The following is a 22029-nucleotide window of genomic DNA, read 5'->3' on the forward strand; positions in this document are numbered from 1 at the left end:
GATTGGAGGGCAGGGACAAGGCGGAGCGTGGACCCACCCCCTCTGCAGCTGCAGGGGCTCGGGCAGCCCCGGTCTCTCCAGCTTCCTGCCCCCACCCTCCACCCTCAGGGGCCGAATGGGCCTGGCAGCTGGACTGGGAGCCGGGAGCCTGCGGGGACCAGGTCCTGAACCAGGATGGAGGCAGCCCGCGGCCTGGCAGCTGCTTCTCGAAAGGCTCCTTCACTTAGCCCGCGAGTATTTACCGAGCTCCTGCTTCCTGCGTGTCAGGCAATGTTTTAGATGCTGGGAATTGGTGAGTAAAAGCGACCAAGTTCCTTGCATTTGTGAAGCAAAGGCAAAAAGGTGAATCACAGAAAGTTGTTAAAGCCTAAGGAACCAACAGGGAAGGAGAGGAAATGCCAAGTCTCTGGGTGACCGGGCGCAGCTGCACGGAGGGGGGACGGTGGTCGACTCCCTAAGCGAGTGCAAGTGGGGGAGCCAATCGAAGAGGCAGCCGGGCAAGGACACGTGCGGCCTGTGCAAAGGCCCCGTGGCAGGAGCATGCCGCGTGGGTTCCAGGCAGAGCAGGGAGGCCGTGTGGGCTGGAACACGGCGAGGAAACTGGAGAGAGGCAGGAATGCGGCAAGCGTGGCCCTTGTAGGGCTTGAGCTGTTGCTGGGCAAGATGGGCCGTGAAGCGGGGTTTCGGCAGAGGCCTCGTCCTGCTAGCTGCTGGCTCGAGAACCGACGGCAGCGAGACGGGGGAGGAGCACGTGGCTGCGGTAATCCCGGTGAGGCGGTGGGCTGAGACCCACCCAGGTGACGCTGGCGTGGGTGGGGCACACGGCCCCCTCCCGCGTGTATTCCGAGGGCACTGCCGATGACCAGGGGCGGAGGGTGAGGCCGCTGGGGCGCTAGCCCGTGTTATCGGAAGGTGGCATCTCCCGGACACAGGACACGAGCAGGGGAGCTGGCCTGGCGGGGACAGACGCTTGCTGGTGCCCAGTGCGCTGGGGTCCGTGGCAGAGGCCCAGTCCGCAGGTAAGAGTTGGGAGCGGCCAGCATAGACACGGAAAACCAGGAGGCGGGACGAGGTCAGCCAAGGAATTCGGGAGCAGAGAGGTCAGAGCACAGACCGGGAGACCGGGGCTCTCGGGCATTCAGCGATTAGGCGGAAGAGAGAAACTGGAAAAAACAGGCGAGCGGGGGAGGGGGCTGGGGGTGGGGGGTGGGGGGGTCCCAGAGTCTCCTCCAGCAGGAGGGCCAATGTGTCACCCGCTAGGTCTGACCACAGGAAGGTCACTCCTGACCCTGAACTGGGCAGCTCCAGGGGAGCAGAGGCAGCCTGACTGGAAAGGACCCCAAAAGGTGGGAGGAACATAAGGAACTCAGAGCAAGGGGGCTCTGAGTCCCCCAGCCAGGAGGGCGAGGGGCTCCCCGGGGGCCCCGGGGCTGAGACTGGCCGGCTTTTGGGGGGGGGGAGGGGTGTGTAGGGGGTGGTGAGGGATCTTGTGGCTGGGGGTCGGGCAGAGAGGCCTTGAGTTCTAGGCCCCGCCCAAACCATGTGATTCTGGGCCAGCCTGGAAACCGGACAGGACTGTCGGGGCCCCCGGCCAGGTGGCCCAGCCCTCCCCTGTCTCTGGGCACATCGCTCAGTCCTGGGGCTCCAGTCGGCTGTCACTTCGTATCTGATCCCACCCTCGGCCACATCTGGGTTCCTCCTCACCTGACTGAGCCTCCCGGAGGCCCCTGGAGCTAGGACGTGGCCGGGGAGTGGGGGGGTCTGGCTCCCCAGTTTGGCCGCCCTCTTGAAAGGCCAAGGACTAAGCCCCAGGGTGGCAGTGGGACCGCGTGTGGTGGAACAGAAAAGGCAGGTGCTGTCGATGGGCGGAGAGAAGCAGGAACGAGTGAGGGAGCGGGGTCCACGCCGCACAGCGCCTGGCCTGGAGGGTCTCTGCCGCTTGACAGCCTCCGCCTGGTCCCAACAGGCGCACCTGCCACCTCTGGGGGGTGCCCACGAGCTCTCTGCTGCCCCCCTCGCTGGGGGCGGGCCCGCGGCAGGACCCCACCGTTCCACCTCCGCGAGTCTCCCCGCCCCATGTGCCCCCGGAGGCCTCTCTGCTGACGGCACGGTAACGAGAAGCACACGGCTCTGAAATCATCAGTTGCGTTTAATGCATTGTACAGAAGGAAAACTACACGGGCATATTTAAGACAAACACTTTTCTCTATCCTCACTATCCACTGGACGGTCCTCCTTGGTCCAAAACACTACGCCTCGAGACACGTCGGCAGCCACCCCTCCCGGGTCCAACCTCTCACATCCTCCCATTACGTTTTTTTTAAAAAAAAAAAAAATGGAATCCGATCCACCCAAGAAGAAAAACGAACCAACGGAAAGGAACCTGAAGACATTTACATCGCAAGCCACGCGGTGACGCCCAATTGGCATCTAGAGTAACCAATATAGAAGACGTGTGTCTCACAGCTCACTTTGTTCATCGATAAAAGAATATAAAAATCTTGTTCAACCCAGTGTTGAGTGTATTAAAATAGATCTGTATCGTACAGCACAGTTTCTCCCGGAGTCGAGAAAATGACAGGAGGGACCACGGCAGCCCGTGGGATTCTGGCCAGCCTCCCTGCTCTGCACTTGGCGTGCGCGTGTGCGTGTGTGTCTGGGGCCGCGTGTGCACGCACGCCCGTGTGTTCGATGCAGCGCGGCACCGTGTGATATGCTGGGGTGGGAGCCCTGCGGCTTCCCCGACGCCCATCCCGTTGTGCTAGGTCCCTCGGGACCGGAGAAGCCGGAGGCGGGGTGTGACGACCCAGCCCAAGACGCGGGAGCCCTTTTAGGACGGCGCCCTCCGCTCTCACTAACTCAAGGAGGCAGCAAGAAAAGGGACTCTCGAGTCTCCAAAGGCCAAACCCTCCAGAGGCCACGGCCCCCTCTCCCTCCCCACCCTCTCTCTCCCCGCCCCCCAGCCTCCTTCTGAAAGAACCCTCTGGATCTCTCCAGGTTGGGAGTCCCCCAGGAAGGGCTTTTGCATTCGTACCTTGCAGCTGAGACTACCGTAAGCGGGAAGAGAAGTCAGCAAGCATCCCCCCCCCTCACATTAAATAGCTTACAATAAAAACGCCATACAAAAATGTAAAGTTATTTTTTGGCATAGTGTCTGTACTGGCAAGAAAAGAGGAGTGGAACACTTGATCGGCTCTTCGAGGGGAGAACGGAAAAGGCTTCGGTCGCAAGTTGAAGGGTTCAACCCCAAGCAGAAAACCTGCCACGTGCCTCCCCTGCGTGTCTGCAGCCCCATCTTGCCCAGAAAACTCCACGAGAAACACACATCGGTGGCAAAAGGAGTCCAAACGGTCAGCTAAGGGCAGGAGCCTCGGGGGCACGCGGGGACCCTGGCAGGTGGGTACCGCGGCGTCCCTGGAGGGACCCACAGTGTAGTTTCTTTCAAGTTCAACAGCTGTGACTCTTAATATGCTAATAATACTGACTGACAAGGGCCCGCGATCCAGAAGGCGCTGGAGCCCTGCGGCCTCGAGCCCCGGGCCCCTACCTAGATTCGCTACCCACTGCTCGTCCCAACTACCCCTACTACTCAGCTAGGTCCCCGGCTCCCCTCCCAACCTCTCTCTGCCCTTCTCTCCCCCGGGGGCAGCACGAGGCCGGGGACACAGCTGTGCCTGGAAGCCAGGGGCTCGGGCCAGCCCCCCAACGGCCGGGGGACCGTCTGTGCGCCCGGCCGTCTCGCGCCCACCTGGCCTCCTGGGGTCCCGTCTGCACGTGGAGGGTAGGACTGCATCCCAACCCGTCCCGGTTCCTTCTCCCCTTCTTTCCTCCGTCTCTCTCTCTCTCTCTCTCTCGGTCTGGTTTTAGTTTCGTCTGAAATTCATAGTGTTTATGAATTAAGGCGGACAGAACCCTCAGGTCTGGTGAGCGGGGGTCCCAGGAACCTTCCGTGGGTGTGAAGCCGGTCCCTCGGGGTCAGTTGTGCCCCTGGGGCTGCTGGAGGGCGGGGTGCATGGCTGCTGCCGAGGGCTTGGTCCAGGGCCCGGCCAGCAGCGGGGCGGGGCCGGTGGTCGTCATGGCAACTTGCAGCACCTGCTCGCCCTGTATCAGTCTCAGGAGGGCCCGCAGGCGGTCCAGGGATGTCTGGGTGCCCCTCTGCCGGGCCAGCAGGCTCGTCTTAAGCTCTAGGCATTTCTGTCAGGGGGGAGAGGGGCAGGGGGAGGCTCTCAGAATCCAGCCGTGCAGGCGTCCCGGGGCCGCCGCCCTCTCGGCCCCTCTCCCCCTACAGCTCCTCCCCTCCACTGCGGGGGCCCGAAGGACGCCGGCCAAGGGCCTCCGGCAGCGCAGGAGAAATCCGTTTTAGAGTTCAGGGCTAGGAACGGTGTGCCTGTGCCAGAGTGTGGAACGTTCTCCCTCGTGGCTGTGGTGCCGCCTTGCTGACCACGTCTACCCCACCTCCTCCTCCTGGAGGAAGCTGGGGCCGGTTCAGCCTCAACGACAGCACCTGCAGGAGACCTGCGGATTGCCAGCCCGCTCTCTGCTCTGCTCCCGCCTGCCGTGCTCTTGCCTCTTCGTGGGCTCTCTACGTGTCACGTGCGTGAGGCAGCCAGGACGGGCGCGCAGGCTACAGCATCAGCCATCTGCTGCTCGGGGAAACCGCTCCCACCCCCTGAAACTGTGTCCCGACTCCCAGATAGGAATGATCAGAGAGCCTCCGCCCGGGCTCCTGAGAGATTAAATGAGATACCGCCTTTAAAGAGCTTCGCTAGGGCCTGGCACCGCCCTCACCGCCATTATCCCCTCCACGACCTCAGCCATCGCCACCACCACCGCCGCCACCACCGTGACCATCACATTATCACGACCACCACACTCCAGGAGGGAAATCATCACGTTCACATCACGCACGAAGCGCCCGAGGCTCAGAGAGCTTTGCCAGAGTCAAAGAGCTAGGAAGGAGCCAAAGCCCAACCGCTCAAGACCTGAACGTCGAGGGACCAGAGCCGCGCTCCGCCTCGCGGAGCGACGTCCGTGAGTCCGACTTCTCTGGGGGCCTCAGGGACGCGACAGCGAAACCCTGGCCTTGTATCCCGCGGCCGTGAGGTCCCCCAGCCCCCTGCCCCGCACGCCCGGCGCACCTTCACTGCCGAGGCCAGGCGCCGGTCACACTCCTCCAGCTGCCGGAGCTCGCTCTGCAGCTCGCTGCCTCTCTGTAGCAGCTTCTGCTTCTCCTCTACCTTGACTAGGAAAGAGAAGGCCAGGTGAGCCAGCAAACTAGGTGAGCAGAAAGGCCGGGCCGTGGGCGAGCGGGAGGAGCACAGAGAACCCGCGCCTACGGGCCGTTCTGGCCACATCCTCCCGCAGAAGCCAGTGGCCCTGGCTGAGGATGCGGGGACTGGAGATGACCCCCCGCTCCCCCCCCACGGTGATGGCCCTGCACGCTGCACCGCTCCCAGGGTCCCTCCGCGCAGAGCCCTGGCTAGGAATGGCTGCGGATGGGCCCGGGGCGAGCCCAGGGGACGGGGTGGGGTGGGAGGGAAGGGAGCAAGACCGCCTTACCTGTCTTGTGGGTGACGTAGGAGTGCACAATGGCCAGCATCCCGGACCAGGGCACGCCACCGTCTTTCTTTAAGGCCTAGAGGGCAGATGGGGAAGTGAACAAGCAGACGGGCCAGAGCCTGCCTCGGTCTGGCCGCGCAGCGCTGGGGGGCGGGAGTGGGGGGAGCAAGGCTTCCTGAGCTGCGGGTTCCTCAGCTGGGACGGGAGGGAGCCCGTCCCTCCTGCCTCACGATCTGGCTCCCAGAGCTCCCCGAGGACAGGAGCCTGCGTATCGCCAGGGCCCCAGACCGTGCCGGCGGGGAGGGGGTTCTGATTTTTCCTGAATGAATGAGTACGTGAATGACCACTGGGGTGTTCTCCCCTTGTGCTGGGCAGCCCCAGGCCAGCCGGGGGGGCAGATCGAGTGCCCGGTGAGGCCCCACCATCATGCCGAAGCGGGGAACAGAATCCTGTTCCCTCTGTCTTCCTGCAAAGAGCCGCGACCCCCCGGGCAGTCACAGTGCAGGGGCTGGTGGCACAGTGACATAGGGCCCACTGTACCCACCCTCTCCCTGGGTTATTCTGCCTACAGTTTTTCTCAGGGAGCTGATGATTCAACTATACAGCTGCTATGAGGCCTAGCGTTCTCTCTCTTTTTCCTTTTAAACTTAATTCCATACGGTGAACAAGTCCAAAGAATCACAAAACCTTTGCAAAGATCATTTTCAATGACCACACAACATCTCACTGAGTGCACCCACTGGAATTAATTCCACTATCTCCTGCTGCTTTGAAGTAGGCTGTGTCTTGCCTTTGTGAGCAAGGGGCAAGGGGCTTCTTTGTGCCCAGAATCCTATCTGTATTTGGATCATTTCTTTGGACCGCGTTCCCCAAAGCTAGATTCTGGGTTTAAAAGATACACGCGCTTTTGAGGCTCGGATAAAATTCTGCAACGTCCAAGAGTGCCTGCCTCACCACATCGCCACCGGAAGGGAGCCTTACTGTTTTTTTGAACCCGATTGGTTTTCATTCGTGTGTCAGCAGGGAGATGGGACCTGCTAAGTTAGTGCTATCGTTGTGGTCTGTGTTATCAGTCCAGCTCCACCCGGGAAGGAGTTCTGAGGCCAGAGCTGGACTCACTGGGTCGTGCCGAGGCGGAGAAAGCCTCTCCCACGCCGGCCCCTCTGGTCGCCCCTCCGCGGCCCGACCCGACCCCAAAACACAGTGCGAGCAGCTTCAGATGTTGTGCGGAGGGTCCCCGGGTACGGGGAGAGAGGCAGGGTGGGGGTGGGAGGGCCGGCCGCCCCGCAGCGCAGCCTCCTTACCTTCTGCTGGCACTTGGGACACACCCACACGCCCTTGGGCGCGGTCTTGAGGGGCGGGTCCAGGCAGCTGAGGTGGTAGGCCCCCGGGCAGGTGCCGCAGGGCTGCAGATTGGCCCCTCGCTTGCAGGCGGCACAGTGCTCGTCGTGGGTGATCTCATTCTGAAAGAGAAGGGGGGGGCGGGAGGCGGGTCAGTGGGGGGTGAGGGGTGGGGGTGGGGGTCCAGGTCAGCTGGGCTGGGAGGGAGCCGGACCCAGCTTCCGCCAGCGTTTCTCAGCAGCTCTGGGAGAGAGAGGGATAAGCCCGGAAGCCGGGAGGAGGAGGCGGCCAGACGCGGGACCCTAGGGCATCCCCCAGGCCACGTTTACTAGGGGTGAGGGTCAGGTAGGTGTGGCCCCCGCATGAGACCTGGTCCCCAGGTGCAGGTGGCGGGGCAGGCGGTCCTGCCGTGGCTTAGGAAACGGTCCCCCTCGGGTCCACACTGTACCCCATGTCGGGGGGGGGGGGCAGGCCAGCGCTCGCCACGCGTCCCTCCTACACGGTTTTCCTGCACGCGCTGCCTCGGGAGGCCCGGATTCACGGCGCTCTCCAGGCCCCTTGATGGAGCCGCAGCCCGACCTGGCACCTCCGGCCTCCCGTGTGGGTTACTGCGCCCCTGTTTCTGCCTCTGTAACGTGGGCTAGCGACACCCGCCCCCCAGGCCACCGGGAAGACTCGAGAGAGCACCCCAAGCACAGTCCAGAAGGAGCCTGGGAAAGGGCAGCTCCCTCTTTCCTTGGGACAAAGGAACTTCAAATGTCCCTTGTGGAGTCGTCGTCATTTGGTCATTCAGCCTCCACTTACACACCTGCGGGGACAGGGGGCTCACTGCCTTTCCAGCCAGCCCGCTGCCCGGTGCACAGCCCTGACCGAGAGAGGAGCTTTTCCTAACGCCCTGCTTCCCGTGACCTGCAAAGTCTGAACGGTTTTCCACCACCCGCTAGAAACCCTTCTCCGTGCAAGCGACGTCGCTTCTCTACCTGTGTGTCGGCGGCAGCTTCCGACTTCAGAGCTGCAAGGGACCAGAGGGCTCCCATCGGGAACGACCCAGGCCACGAGGACACTGGAGCCCAGGCCGTCCACGAGGGAGGGGGTAGCAGACCAAGGGCCCAGGGAAGGTGAGCCACTCGCCCGAGACCACTCAGGGAGCTGGAGCCAGAAGCAGGGCCAGCATCGGGGTCTCCCGCCTCGAGGCCAAGGCCCCTGCGGGACTCTGGGGTCTGCAGAAGCGAGGCTCAGGCTCCAGGCGTCTCCTGTGCTCACGCTGGTCGGGCACAGGTGGCTGTGGACGGGCACGGCAGGCCACCAGCCCTGATCCGTGACGCTACAGGGTTCTGGTGGCAAAAAGCCCGGAATGATCGGAGTTTAGACCCGTCACCTGCTGCTGCTTAGTGGCTTGGCCATTCTAGGCATGTAGGGACTAGAAAATTCTTTTAGGACGAGATCCAAAACTTACTTAGAAAAAAAGAAAAGCCACTAAATAAATTCTGAGGCCATGCCGGCACATGAGGTCACGGCCAGCCTGTGTCCTGGGAAGCAGGGACGTGGTCTGTGCACGGGGGATTGGGGTCTCACAGGATCACAGAAACGGAGCCGTGAGGGCTGAGACCCTGGGGGTTACTAAGTCTAGACCCTCGTGAGGTGGACAGTGAGAAACGGAGGGGACCCACTGCACCTAGCGTCACACTGGGGCCGAGAAGAGCCAGGTAGGGCCCGGCTGGCAGCCCCGGGATCAGCTGCCTCCACCTGGGCCTCCTTGGCTCCCGGGGTCCCTGCGTCCTCAGCTCGTGCTTGAACCCTGTGGGCTGGCCCTGGGGTGACGCCTAATGCACCATGCGGGCTGGACGACGGCCGACGTGTTGTCGCAAAGCTCTCGGCGCTGAGGACGGAGCCTGCAGCCCCTCTACTCGGCTCCCGCCTGCCAGGAGCCCCCACACCTGGACCGTGGAAACATGCCCCACCCCGCCCAGGCGTGACAGCGAGGGGACACGTACCTTCCAGCAGGGGTCCTCATTGGCTGGCACAGGGAAGAAGGGCGGAGAACATGTTAGTGGGCATTGGTTGAGCGCCGATCAGGACTGGAGGCCACGAGGCCCAGTACGGGCGGGGGGTTCTCACCCAGGGCATGACGGGAGCATCACTGGACCCGGGACACCCGGGTCTCACCTGGGACACTTGAGTCTCACCCAGGGCATGACGGGAGCATCACTGGACCCGGGACACCCGGGTCTCACCCGGGACGTGACGGGAGCATCACTGGACCCGGGACACCCGGGTCTCACCCAGGACTCTTGAGTCTCACCCGGGGCATGATGGGAGCATCACTGGACCCGGGACACCCGGGTCTCACCTGGGACACTCGAGTCTCACCCAGGGCATGATGGGAGCATCACTGGACCCGGGACACCTGGCTCTCACCAGGGACATGAGAAGGACGTCACTGAATCTGGAACACCTGGGTCTCACTTGGGGCATGACGGGAGCACCACTGGACCCGGGACACCCAGGTCTCACCCGGGACGTGACGGGAGCATCACTGGACCCGGGACACCCGGGTCTCGTCTGGGACACTTGGGTCTCACCCGGGGCATGATGGGAGCACCACTGGACCCGGGACACCCAGGTCTCACCCGGGACGTGACGGGAGCATCACTGGACCTGGGACACCCGGGTCTCGTCTGGGACACTTGGGTCTCACCCGGGGCATGATGGGAGCACCACTGGACCCGGGACACCTGGGTCTCACCCGGGACACTTGGGTCTCACCCGGGGCATGATGGGAGCACCACTGGACCCGGGTGTCCCGGGTCTCACCTGGGACACTTGAGTCTCACCCGGGGCATGATGGGAGCATCACTGGACCTGGGACACCCAGGTCTCACTCGGGACGTGACGGGAGCATCACTGGACCCGGGACACCCAGATCTCGCCTGGGACACTTGGGTCTCACCCGGGGCATGATGGGAGCACCACTGGACCTGGGACACCTGGCTCTCACCAGGGACATGACAGGGGCATCACTGAATCTGGAACACCTGGGTCTCACTCGGGGTATGATGGGAGCATCACTGGACCTGGGACACCTGGGTCTCACCTGGGACACTTGGGTCTCACCCGGGGCATGATGGGAGCACCACTGGACCCGGGTGTCCCGGGTCTCACCTGGGACACTTGGGTCTCACCCGGGGCATGATGGGAGCACCACTGGACCCGGGACCCCTGGCTCTCACCAGGGACATGAGAGGGACATCAATGAATCTGGAACACCTGGGTCGCACTCGGGGCATGATGGGAGCACCACTGGACCCGGGATACCCGGGTCTCGCCCGGGACACTTGGGTCTCACCCGGGGCATGATGGGAGCAGCACTGGACCCAGGACACCTGGGTCTCACCCAGGGAGTGACAGGAATAAGGGTCTCTGCCCCGGTCATGGCCAGGACCCACCGTGGGACAGGCAGGGAGCTGCCCAGGGGAGGGACCCATCATTCTGGGAGCCTCTCAAGGTGATTTATTTTCGACCGTTTTTTCCCCCCCATAACCACCCACCCTCCTTCCAGTAAGCGATGCCAAACCACACATTTAATGATCACAAAAAATGGCTTTCCTCTTAGTTTCTGGGTCAGGGCTGTCCGCACATGACGCTGTCCAGTGGGAAGCTCAGCTTCGGTGTGTACGGGACAGTTTATAAACCGCGGTCACATCCAGCCCTTACGTCGTCACCCAGCTCCGAGCCCCGCCACGGCCACCCGCCCTCCTCCTCCCTACAGACGACGACAGGGCGAAGGGGGCCGGGGCGTGGCGCTGGAACGCACCATCCGCCGGAAACAACTGTCCCGGCCGCGGACGGGCCAGCCCAGCCCCACGGAGGCCAGGAGCGGAGGGCCACCAAAGCCACCAGAGCTACCAAAGCCGACCTGGCCCCCGGCCCCACAGCGGCCGCGGCAGGAGAAGCCACGCCCCGCAAGCACTTACCTCTTGCTGTGAGGAACAGGGGGGTGTTGAGATAGTTGGATGCCAGCCGTTTCCTCTGCAGGGGACACAAAAGAAAAACCGTCTCGCGGGGAGCCCTCCTCAGTGACCCTGCCCCTGCCCAGGGCGTACGCGGGACAGACTCCCCACCCAGGGCTCCAGAGGCAGAAACAGGGATGGACACTGGGGCTGCAGGGCAGGGGAGGGGCGGGCTGGCGTCAGCAAGGGCTCTGCCCTGTGGCAGGCGTGGAACCCGTGCCTGCTCCCCGCCGATGCGTCCGCCTCACTCGGGAGGGACGAGTGGGGGACCCCGAATCGGGGCCAACCAGTAACAAGCAGCCACCAGGTTCCCCGTCCGTCTGCCTCCTGCACCTTGTCAGCTGGTCTGGGGTCAGGTGGGGAGACGAGGGTGTGAGGGACTCGCTCCCCAAACCTCACTTCTTGGCACGGGGCCCAGGAACCCTCGGTACAGGGTCGTCCCCGGCACCACACATCGTGGAGACGCGGAGGCTTCCGGAACGTTCCGAATGGTGGCTTCAGCCACAGGCTGAGAACACACGACCGACTTTGCACCCGCCTCCCCCGTCGCGGTGGGGCTGTGCTCAGAGCCAAGGGCGAGGCCCCCGTGGCAGGGCCGCTCGTGGAGCCACAGATGTGTCCAGGGCTCAAGGGTCACGGCTGGGAGGTGGTTCCTGATTCCTTAACCAGGTCATCTCTGGCCCTGGCCACAGACTGGGGACACTGGGGTGTGGCTTCGCGCACAGCTCGGGGGACGGTTTCATCAGTGAGCACGGCAAAGGGAACGGGGCCCTTTGGTCCAGACAGCGGTCAGCACCTCCTTGCGTGGAGGCCAAGGAACAGCTCAGTGACATCCTTCCAAAAGGGCGCAGTGCTCGGGACACCACGGGCGGGGCGGGGGGGGGGGGGGTCCCTCCGCAGGTGCAGAGGGCGGGTCCCTCACCTCGGTCTCCAGGAGGCCGCTGTAGGCGGGATTGGCTGTGCTTCTTCTCTTCCGCTCTTGGCGCTTGCTCTGGATTTCTGGAAAGACACAGACACAGCAGTTACTGGGTCCTTCCTGCCCCGGGAACCCTGAACCCTTCCGCTGCAAGCCCTGGGCGGCCCCGTCCCCTCCTGCCCGGCATCCGTGCCCCAGAGTGGCCCCGGCACGGCTCCCTCTGGGGCAGACAGAGGTGCTGGCTTCCGGCTGGAGGGTGGCGGGTACCCACCGACAGTGCCGGTCCCCCGTGTGCTATCCCCCAGCCCGGGGCCGCCTCTCTCAAGAACCCTGAGATCATAACCCGGGCCGAGGTCGGATGCTGAACCGACTGAGCGCGCCCCCAGGAGGGCTATTTACAAAAACCGTAGTAACAGTCACGAGTCTATCAGCAAAGCACCGTTAACGCAGCCCTCACACCCGTTCTGCCAAGTGGTGCGGGGAGGCAGGGGGAGCAGGGAGGCTCTCCCTCTCTCTGCGCTCACAACCTCCGGCACTTGGGACACACGTCCCCGAAGGGACTGCCGCCCCCCCGCCGGCTGTCACCCCACGGCGCAGGCCGGTCCCAGCCCAGCCTGCCGCCGTGCGGGGTCCTTACCTTCTAAGTGCTCCGTTGTGACCAGGCCAAGAGCTACCATGAAGGCGATTTTCTAAGAGAGGGAAACAGAGAGGCGTTACCACCACCTTCCACGTCTTTCCAGTCATTCGACAAATTCGACAGGAGCACCTACTCATGGGGCTGGCTGATCTGTCTCGGGTCTCCTTCGTTGCTACCGATTACGGTCCCCTCTCTGTCCCAGGACCCCATCCAGGACCTCCCGCTGCATTCAGTTGGCGTGCCTCCTTAGCTCCTCTGGGCTGGGCCAGATTTCTCTGGTTTTCTTTGTTTCTGATGGCGACAGTTCTGAGCTTGGGCTGGTCAGGTGTTTCAAAGGATGCCCCTCAGTTAGGATTTGCCTGATGGTTTTCTCATGGTTCGACTGGGCTATGGGCCTGGGGGAGGAGGACCACAGAGGGGAAGAGTCCTGCCAACCCATCATATCCAGGGCACGTGTTATCAACGTGACTCAGCACTGTGACGTTGCCCTTGACCACCCGGCTGAGGCATCGGTCGGCCTTCTCCACTGAAAATCCCTCTTTCCCCGTCCACACTGTCCTCATTGGCAGGAAGTGGCTGGTCACCACTCACACTTAAGAAGCAGGGAATTGTGCTCCCCGGTGGCCTTTTTTGGCCACGTAGACTAAAAAAAATTTGTACGTAGTAGAATTTAGCGGTATTTTCTTTTTCAGTGTTTCGGTGTTTGAATCTTAGCTACACACTCTGAGGTTGTAAACCAAGTTGCTTATGTTTTATTTCAATATTTGTAATTTCATTGCTTGCTTTATTTTATTATGACTTTTTAAGTTTATTTATTTTGAGAGAGAGAGAGCAGGGGAGGAGCAGGGGGTGGGGAGAGAGACTCCCAAGCAAGCTGCACCTGTCAGTGGAGAGCCAGCCCAACATGGGGCTTGAACTCATGAGCGCTGAGATCATGACTTGAACCGAGATTAAGAGTCAGACGCTTAACTGACTGAGCCACCCAGATGCCCCTATGATTTTTTCACTTTTTTTTAATCTTCATTTATTTTTGAGAGAGAGAGAGACAGAGTGCGAGCGGGGGAGGGACAGAGAGAGAGGGGGACGCAGAATCCGAAGCAGGCTCCAGGCTCCGAGCTGTCGGCACAGAGCCCGACGCGGGGCCTGAACCCACGAACCGTGAGGCCATGACCTGAGCCGAAGACGGAGGCTTAACCGACTGAGCCACCCAGGCATCCCTGTAACTTTACAAGGAGGCTCCCCCACCCAACGTGGGGCTTGAACTCACAACCCCGAGATCAAGAGTCACACGCTCTACCGACGGAGGCAGCCAGGCCCCCCTCACTGTTTACATTCAGGTTTATGGGCCGTTGGGAACGTATCCTGGCGCTGATGGTATGAAATGCGGATTCCTTTCAGTCCACATGGCTACTACTCACTTGTTCCAATACCATTTATTGAAACGTCCGTCTTTCCACTTTTCACTGGTTTGAGGAGCCGCTTGAATCATACGCTAAATGATCACGCGTATCCGTGGTCTCTTTCTGGGCCCCCTGTTCTGTTCCTACCTGTTCGTGAGCTCCCGTGGCACCGTGTCCCTACCTTGGCTTTACAGAACTCTGGCGGGATTAGGATCCCTTTCTCTGTGTTCTTCCTGTTCAGGGCTCTCCGGTCCTTCCTGCTTGTTTTTTGCAGGTGAAATTTACAGACCATGAAGGAGCCGGAGGGAGCCCCTTGGCAGCTTTACTGGGATGATGTCAAGACGATAAATTAACGTAGGGCGGGGCGCCTGGGTGGCTCAGTCGGTTGAGTGGCGACTTCGGCTCAGGTCATGATCTCACGCTCCGTGGGTTCGAGCCCCGTGTCGGGCTCTGTGCCGACAGCTCGGAGCCTGGAGCCTGCTTCGGATTCCGTGTCTCCCTCTCTCTCTGACCCTCCCCCGTTCATGCTCTGTCTCTCTCTGTCTCAAAAATAAATAAACGTTAAAAAAAGAAAAAAAAAATTAAAAAAAAACAAACATTAAAAAAATTTTTAAAAATTAACGTAGGGCATAATGACAACTTTGTGATACGCAATCTTCCCCCCCAAAACCGTGGTGTGCCTCTCTCTCTGTTCCTCTTCTGCCTTCGGGGGTTTAAACTTACCCTCCAGCGGGGTTTGACTGTTGTCAGCGTGTCTGTCCCTAGATATTTCATCTTTTTGTTGCTACTGTAAATACGGTTACCTGTAAGGCTTCTAACAGGCTGCTCTGTGTTTCTGTTGACGATTATTGATGTTTTGCATTAATACTAAACCCCGCTGCCTCGACAACTTCTGTCTGCGGATTTGTTTTCCTATCATCGATTCTCTTGGGTTTTCCAAATCATTCCAAATAGTGACTGTTTACTCCTCCATTTTTTTACTTCTGTGCTAAAAATAGTTCTCCCCTCCATCTGTCAGCTTTACGTGATATTCTTTGATTCACTGAAAATCTCAGCTACGACGGAGACTCCCCCGGAGCTCATTCTGCCTCCCACCTTCTCTCACGGCCCCCCCACCCCCGACGCCACGGAGATGAAGCATTTGTAGGCGATCGGAGAATGTCCTACTTCAGTTCTGATCTGACAACCTTACCCTTTTTGTTTCACCCCCCGGCTGAGTTTTGGAGCCGCCCGCCCGAGGGCTGGTGCCAGAGGGGCCCCGGTCTCCTCTGGGCCGGTGGGGATCGAGCCAGGCCCACGGAACAGCATCTCCCGAGTTCTTAGCAGATTTAAAACCTATCTGGAGGGGGACGCCTGGGGGTGGGAGGGGGGGCTCGGTCGGTGAAGCGACGGACTCTTGATTTCGGCTCAGCACAATCTCGTGGTTCGTGGGATCGAGACCCGCGTCGGGCTCCGCGCTGACAACACAGAGCCTGTTTCAGATCCTCTGTCTCCCTCTCTCCGCCCCGCTCTCGCTCTCTCAAAAATAAATACACATTAAAAAAATAACAAAACCTTCCACACGGATGGAGGCTTCCAGTTTGAAGGCCAGCTTGGCGGGACATAAAACCCTAGGCTCTTTCTGTAGGATCTTGTCGTGAACTCATGAACCGTGAGATCATGACCCGAGCCCTGAGCCAAAGTCGACGCTCAACCGACTGAGCCACACCAGCGCCCCTCGCTTTGCTGGATTCTGGACTCAGATGCCGCACAGGAAAGCCAAGGCCTGGCTGTTTTCCCTCTAAAGTGACGTGACTGCTTTTGCCCGGACGCCCTCCGGATCCCGCAGGGACCTTCCGGGTCGCGTAGCAGGTGCACACGGCCATCTTCCCCGGTGCCTGGTACCAGGGCCACAGTCCGCGTGATGCGTGTGTAAGTCTTCTTTGATTTCAGTCAACTTTTCTTGAAGTATATATTTAAAAAAAATTTTTTTAAGTTTATTGAGAGAGAACGAAAGAGCGTGAGCAAGCATGTGAACAGGGGAGGGGCAGAGAGAGAGAGAGAGAGAGAGAGAGAGACGGAGAAGGCCAAGCAGGCTCCACGCTGTCAGCGCAGAGCCCCATGGGGGGCTCGATGTGACAAACCGTGACCTGAGCAGAAACCAAGAGTCGGACGAGCCCCCCCAATTCTATTTAAAACACCATGAAGCACCTCCACCCCATGGAAAGTAGGGCCTGTAAATTGTATTCCGGAAGGTGTGGGCTCACGTGAAGGCAAGACTTACAACGTGATTAACACGGCCGTGCAGCCTCCGAAAAGGGGATTGTGGGGTCCCCCAGATGCAGCCGACAGCGGTCCAGGCTGCGGTCTGCTGCCACCTGGCTTGAGCGCTGCTTCGGGGCCCTGGGGCTGGCCGCACGGTGGCAGGGACTCTAGGGACCCCCCTCGGTACCCGCACCGGCCTCGCTGGCCCCACCTGAGCAAACACCACCAACGTGGAGGCCAAGCTCCTGCGTCCTCGCGCCCCCCATGCGGCCTCGCCCTGCCGCCACCACCCCGTCTTCCACGGAAGGTAACTCGAGCCACAGTCACTCGAGGACGGGAAATGGCAGCCAAGTGCCTGCCACGATACAGCCAAACCCCTATCCCCGCGGCTGTCGCGGGAAGTGTCTCTTCGTCCGTTTGGCTCCGTAATCCTGGTAGGGCTCCCCGAAGCTGCCACTCCCGTCGTCATATCCTCTCTGCTGGTCTTCGAAAGGATCATTCTTTTTCTTCTTTTTAAAAAAAATTTTTCAAATGTCTTTTATTTTTGAGAGAGAGAAAGAGAGATACAGAGTAGGAGCAGGGGAGGGGCAGAGAGGGAGGCACAGAATCCGAAGCAGGCTCCGGGCTCCGAGCTGTCAGCACAGACACAATGCAGGGCTCGAACTCATGAACTGTGAGATCATGACCCGAGTCCAAGTTAGATGCTTAACAGACTGAGCCACCCAGGCACCCCCCCATACTTTTTCGCAACTCTGTGCTACATCCCTGGTGGCATATTCCAAAGCACTAATTATCTCCGTTCATCCTGTCTAGTAAGCTTTTTATGAAGTTTATTCGTTTCTTTTGAGAGAGAGAGAGAGAGAGAGAGCGAGCGCACGTGTGAACACTTGGGAGCAGGGGAGGGGCAGAGAGAGAGGGACAGAGAATCTCAAGCAGTCTCCACCCTGTCAACGCAGAGCCTGGCCCGGGGCTCGAACCTACGAACCGTGAGATCATGCCCTGAGCCGAAATCAAGAGTTGGACACTCAGCAGACTGAGCCCCCGAGACGCCCCCGTCCAGTAAGACTCTTAATTTCAACCAATCACCATGTTCCTCATCACCAAGATTTCCAAACGGTTTTTACATTCACCTGATCTCGCTTTATCTTTCATGACATCGTTTGTTCCATTATTTCTTATTTATTCCAAAAAATTTCTTATTTATTCCAAAAAGGGGCTGTTATTCCTTTCTTTAAAACACAAACTTGCCCGAGTACCCCCTAAACAAACTCGTGTGCAAGTCGTGGCTAGACGTCGCCTCAAAACGAAGTCCATCTTGAGGAAATTCACGTGCCACACGTGGACTCTGTCATACTCGGCGTGGACCGCGTCACGTGTTCCGGAATTCTGTCCAGACTCATCTTGGGCACAGCTCCTTCCTGTTCTGTGTTTCCGTTTTTCTCTGCCTCCCTCCTGCTCGCCCCTCTCTCCCCCTCCCTCCCCCTCCCTCCCTCCCTCCCTCTCCCTCCACCTCCTGCTTGCCCCTCCCTCCCCCTCCACCCTCCCTCTCCCTCCCTCCCCCTCCCTCCACCTCCTGCTCGCCCCTCTCTCCCCCTCCCTCCCCCTCCCTCCCTCCCTCCCTCTCCCTCCACCTCCTGCTTGCCCCTCCCTCCCCCTCCATCCTTCCCCCTCCCTCCCCCTCCTGCTCTCCCCTCTCTCCCCCTCCCTCCCACTCCCCAGCCTCAGGCTCAGGTTGGCTCCTTTCCTTCTTGAAGAGCTTATGGGACCCACGCTGCCAGGTGTGAGCTCCCCCCACTCCCCTGCCCTCCTGGTGGCCCTCACCCGATTCCGGCATTCCGGACCTGCAGCCCGGTGGCCCTAGGGTCCTGCTCACTGCTTGGGCTTCTGGGACCCAGCACAGCGGCCTCTCTGTTGTCTCTTCCTGTCACCGGCTAGTCCCCAGGACCTGACCTTTATTGCCCACCTGCTCGTACCCACAAACGTCTTACATTTTTCCTGAAGCTCTCCCTTCCGGCTTAGCTCTTAAACTCAGGCAAACAACACCCGAAACCAGCCCTCGGGTGATGGCGACGGTCCCGTCAAGACCCAGCCCAGACCTCCAGGACAGTGACAGCCAAGCCCACCTCGTGCCTGTGGAGGTGGACCACGGAGTGACGCTGGAATGACGGGCAATCGCCTGAACCTCGATATGATACCGAAACCTCCCCCCGGAGGAGCCTCAGCCGCGTTTACAGGACACGCACTGGGTGCACTGGCAGCTTTCGTCAAGGCGCCCTATCTCCCTACGATGACAAGCCTTCCCTGTCTACTCATCCTGACCCTAAACCAAAGGCACCCCCCCCCCCCCGGGGAGTCAGTGTCCAGAGCTATTCCAAAGCTGACTTTGTGTGCCAACTCCGCCTGGCGCGCCCGTGACTCCCCACGAAACGAACTCGCGTTGGTCCCGTGACGTTCCTACGCTTTTTCTGCCGTTTTTGTGGGTCTGCCGCGGGGGACTACCTCCCAAGTCGGAACCCCGAGCCGCCCCGGATCGGTTTCAAGAAGCGGGGGGTGCCTTGGTGATTTCTGAAGTTTAGAAAGATCCTTCTAGCCACTGGGAGGACAGACAGGGAGGAACCCGTCCAAGGGCAGGAACGGGGGCCGTGGTGACCCGGAGGGCGTGGGCATCTGTGCGCACGGGTCCTGCCCAGGGAGGTGGCCGCAGTCAGGGCTCGTGCGGGGCTGGGGCCCCTGCAGTCCTCGTGCTGCTCTGACGGCGGCCAGTGTCAGTCAGGTGCCGCCCGAGGCCAGGATGATGGGCGGCACAGGCAAGGCCACAGCTGTGTCCTAAAGGTGGCCGTGGGCCTCGAGACAGGGCCGAGGGGAGAGAGCCTTGGAGTCATTCCGGGTGCCGGTAAACTCGGCGTTCCCTTCCCTTCAAAACGGGGCTCCGGGCTGCAGGCACCCTGGGCTCGCTCGTGCAGCCCCGGGAGCCTCCGTTGCCACCAGCCACCCAGGACGCCAGCCCACGCCTCCGGCGAAGCTTCTGGGGCAGGGGCCGCCCTGGCCTCGGGAGCTCTTGCCTCGGGGCTCTTGGTGAACGGGCTCCAAGGGCGCCACAGAGCCCCGCATCGGCCCCGCACAACCGCTCCCAGACCCCGTGTTATAAAAAAGAAAGTTTAATAAGGATTTTTACGCCGGGACGTGTTGTAATTGCCAGTTCTATTTAAGTCATTACACGTATTTACGCTAATTATGTAGTTAAATGTAATTATACTAATTGTATAAATGCACAATAACCGGGTGAGATATACTTTGAGGGAACACAGAGAATCTGCCCGGAAAACCTCCAGGAAGGCTGCGGGTCCCCGTGGGAGGACACAGGGGCGCAGGCAGAGGCCGGCCCGGGGCTCACCGTGCACGCAGCAGGCGCGCAAACGTCACGGAGGGACGGAACGGAGAGCCTCCTGAGACAAATCGGGCCCGGGGCCCACAGAGGACACCTGGTTATCTCAGCCTCAGTGAATGGTCGACTCTAAATCGAAGCTACTCCCAAAAAGCCAATGGGCTTTCTGGACACGCCAAAGGACAATAATGAAGTCACTCTCCCGCTCAAGGATATTCCATGGCTCCCCACTGCCCAAGGAATGAAGTTGCACCACGGCAGCCAGCATGCAGGCCCCCCAGGGTCAGGCTCCAACGTCTCTCCGACCCTGGGTTTAGGGTTTCTCACGCACACGTGCCACCTGAGGTCCAAGCGGACCCGCTGGCTTTCCTGGGCCTGCTAAATGCCTTCTCACATCCATGAGATTGTGCAAGCAATGTCCTCTGCACAACACGCTGTCCCTCCTGCCTCTGCCCCGCCCCTCCTCTGCAAAGCCTTCCTCAGTCGTTCCGGGTGGAAACACACGCTCCTTCTCCCTGCACCTCCCACCGCTCTGAATGTGAGCTTCTCTGATGGCACCTGACATTTAAAAAAAAAAATTTTCATGTTTATTTGAGAGAGAGAGACAGACAGAGAGCAAGCAGGGGAGGGGCAGAGAGAGAGGGAGACACGGAATCCCAAGCAGGCTCCGAGCTGTCGGCACGGAGCCCGACGTGGGGCTCGAACCCGCGAACCGCGAGATCGTGACCTGAGCCAAAGTCGGACGCTTCACCGACTGAGTCACCCAGGCTCCCCGACACTTGACATTTTTTAACCCAAGCTGAAGTCCTGGTGGTCGTGCCGGGAGGAGTGAGTTCCCCCGGGGCCAGGGCTCCAACTGCCCCATCTCCACGTCCCTACCCTCAGCACGGAGCCTGGCACGGAGCAAACTCTTAAGACATGTCCGAAGAGTAAGTGAACGAACGGAAGAAAGGCTGACTTCTTTTGGTAACGACAGCCCGTCGATTTAAAAGAACCAGAAGGGCTCAGGAAATGACAGATGTCGGCAAGGAAGCAGAGGATGCACCGTCGGTGGGAATGCACACCGGGGCAGCCGCTCTGGAAAACAGTATGGGGGGGTCCTCAAAAAACTGAAAACAGAATTACCCTACGGCCCAGCAATAGCGCTACTGGGGATTTACCCCAAGGACACAAAAGTGCTGATTCGAAGGGGCACATGCACCCCAGTGTTTATAGCAGTATTACCAACAACAGCCAAGCATGGAAAGAGCCCCGAGCGCCCGTCGACGGATGACTGGATAAAGACGATGTGGTGTGTACATATACACCGTGGAATACTGCTCAGCGATGGAAAAGAATGAAATCTGACCATTTGCGATGACGTGGATGGAACTGGACGGTATTTTGCTAAGTGAAGGAAGTCAGGCAGAGAAAGACGTTATCATCTGAGGAACTTACAGATGACCAAGGGGGGAGGGAAGGAAAAATAAGATAAAGACAGAGAGGGAGGCAAACCATAAGAGACTCTCAGATACAGAGAACAAACAGGGCTGGTGCGGGTAGGGGGTTGGGGGGGGAGGAGGAGGGGAAAAGGGGCGGTGGGCATCGAGGAGGGCACTTGTTGGGGTGAGCACTGCGTAGTGTAAGTGACGAAGGGCGGGAATCTCCCCCCAAAACCAAGAGCACGCTGTGCACACTGCACGTTAGCCAACTTGACAATAAATTATTTAAAGAACAACAACAACAAAAAGAATCACAAGTTGCTGTAGGAGCCCAGAGGGGTCTCTTCTGCCCAGTGAGGTGAGGTGGTCAGGGAAGGCTGCCTGGAGGAGAGGATGTCTGAAGTGAATCTCATCGGACAAACAAATAGGGGGGAAAAGGGGGTCAGGTGAGGGTAGCCGCATGGAAAAAGGCCCAAAGGGTTGACTTTGGCCCAGGATGGCTGAGGACAGAAGCAGTAACACAAGAATGGTCACCTGCTGTCCCTGAAAGTTAACGAAGAATGACCTTGAATTAGCTGCTGGCCTCTTCCACTCCCTGGTGCAGGTGGCTCTGTGTTAGCCACGGAGAAGGATGCCATTCGTCCCTCCTCCCTCAGGTGGGGGTGGGGGAGGAGGCACTCACGTGCAATTTCTGGAAAGTTCTGCAGGAACTTCGGGGAGACATCTGCCTCTCCAGCACCAGCCTTGGCTGCAGCCGGCTTCTGAGGCATTCGGGGTCTTGCTCTGCCCACCGGAGGGCCGTGCGTGTGCGCCGCCCGGAGCAGCCCCGTCCCCTGGACTCAGCAGACCCCGACCCGCGGGATCTTCCCAAGGACGCTGCCAGGAACGCTCCCCACCCGCATCACAGACAAAGACACAGACGGGACCTGCCCCCGGTCACACTGCTAGAAAGCTGGCGGCAGGAAGTGCAAAGCCAGGCGCCTGCTTCTCGAATCCGTGCGAACCTCCGGCCCACAGCGCCACTCCGCGAGCCCATCTGCGAGACGCAAGGCCGAGGCCCAACCCCAGGGAGCTTCTGTCGTCCCTGCCTCCTGCACCGCGCCCTGCCCGACCCCG

The 22029-nt window shown here is 60.2% G+C and overlaps 1 protein-coding gene across 2 annotated transcripts in view; it reads right to left on the minus strand.

The window, feature by feature from the left end:
* Positions 1 to 3525: 3525 nt before the first annotated feature.
* The window catches only part of PHF21B (PHD finger protein 21B), a 91555-nt gene continuing 73051 nt past the window's right edge, over positions 3526 to 22029 (minus strand). For both annotated transcript variants that reach the window (XM_042993511.1, XM_042993512.1), the window contains exons 6-13: positions 12464 to 12515; positions 11833 to 11909; positions 10875 to 10929; positions 8895 to 8917; positions 6864 to 7022; positions 5560 to 5635; positions 5139 to 5242; positions 3526 to 4194 (exon numbers count right to left, since the gene is read on the minus strand). In XM_042993511.1, the coding sequence (XP_042849445.1) occupies positions 3976 to 4194; positions 5139 to 5242; positions 5560 to 5635; positions 6864 to 7022; positions 8895 to 8917; positions 10875 to 10929; positions 11833 to 11909; positions 12464 to 12515 (765 nt within the window). In that variant the 3' untranslated portion in view covers positions 3526 to 3975. The remainder of the gene's footprint in view (positions 4195 to 5138; positions 5243 to 5559; positions 5636 to 6863; positions 7023 to 8894; positions 8918 to 10874; positions 10930 to 11832; positions 11910 to 12463; positions 12516 to 22029) is intronic.

The sequence above is a fragment of the Panthera tigris genome, chromosome B4, assembly GCF_018350195.1.
Source record: "Panthera tigris isolate Pti1 chromosome B4, P.tigris_Pti1_mat1.1, whole genome shotgun sequence".
In the NCBI taxonomy this organism is placed as follows: Eukaryota; Metazoa; Chordata; class Mammalia; order Carnivora; family Felidae; genus Panthera; species Panthera tigris.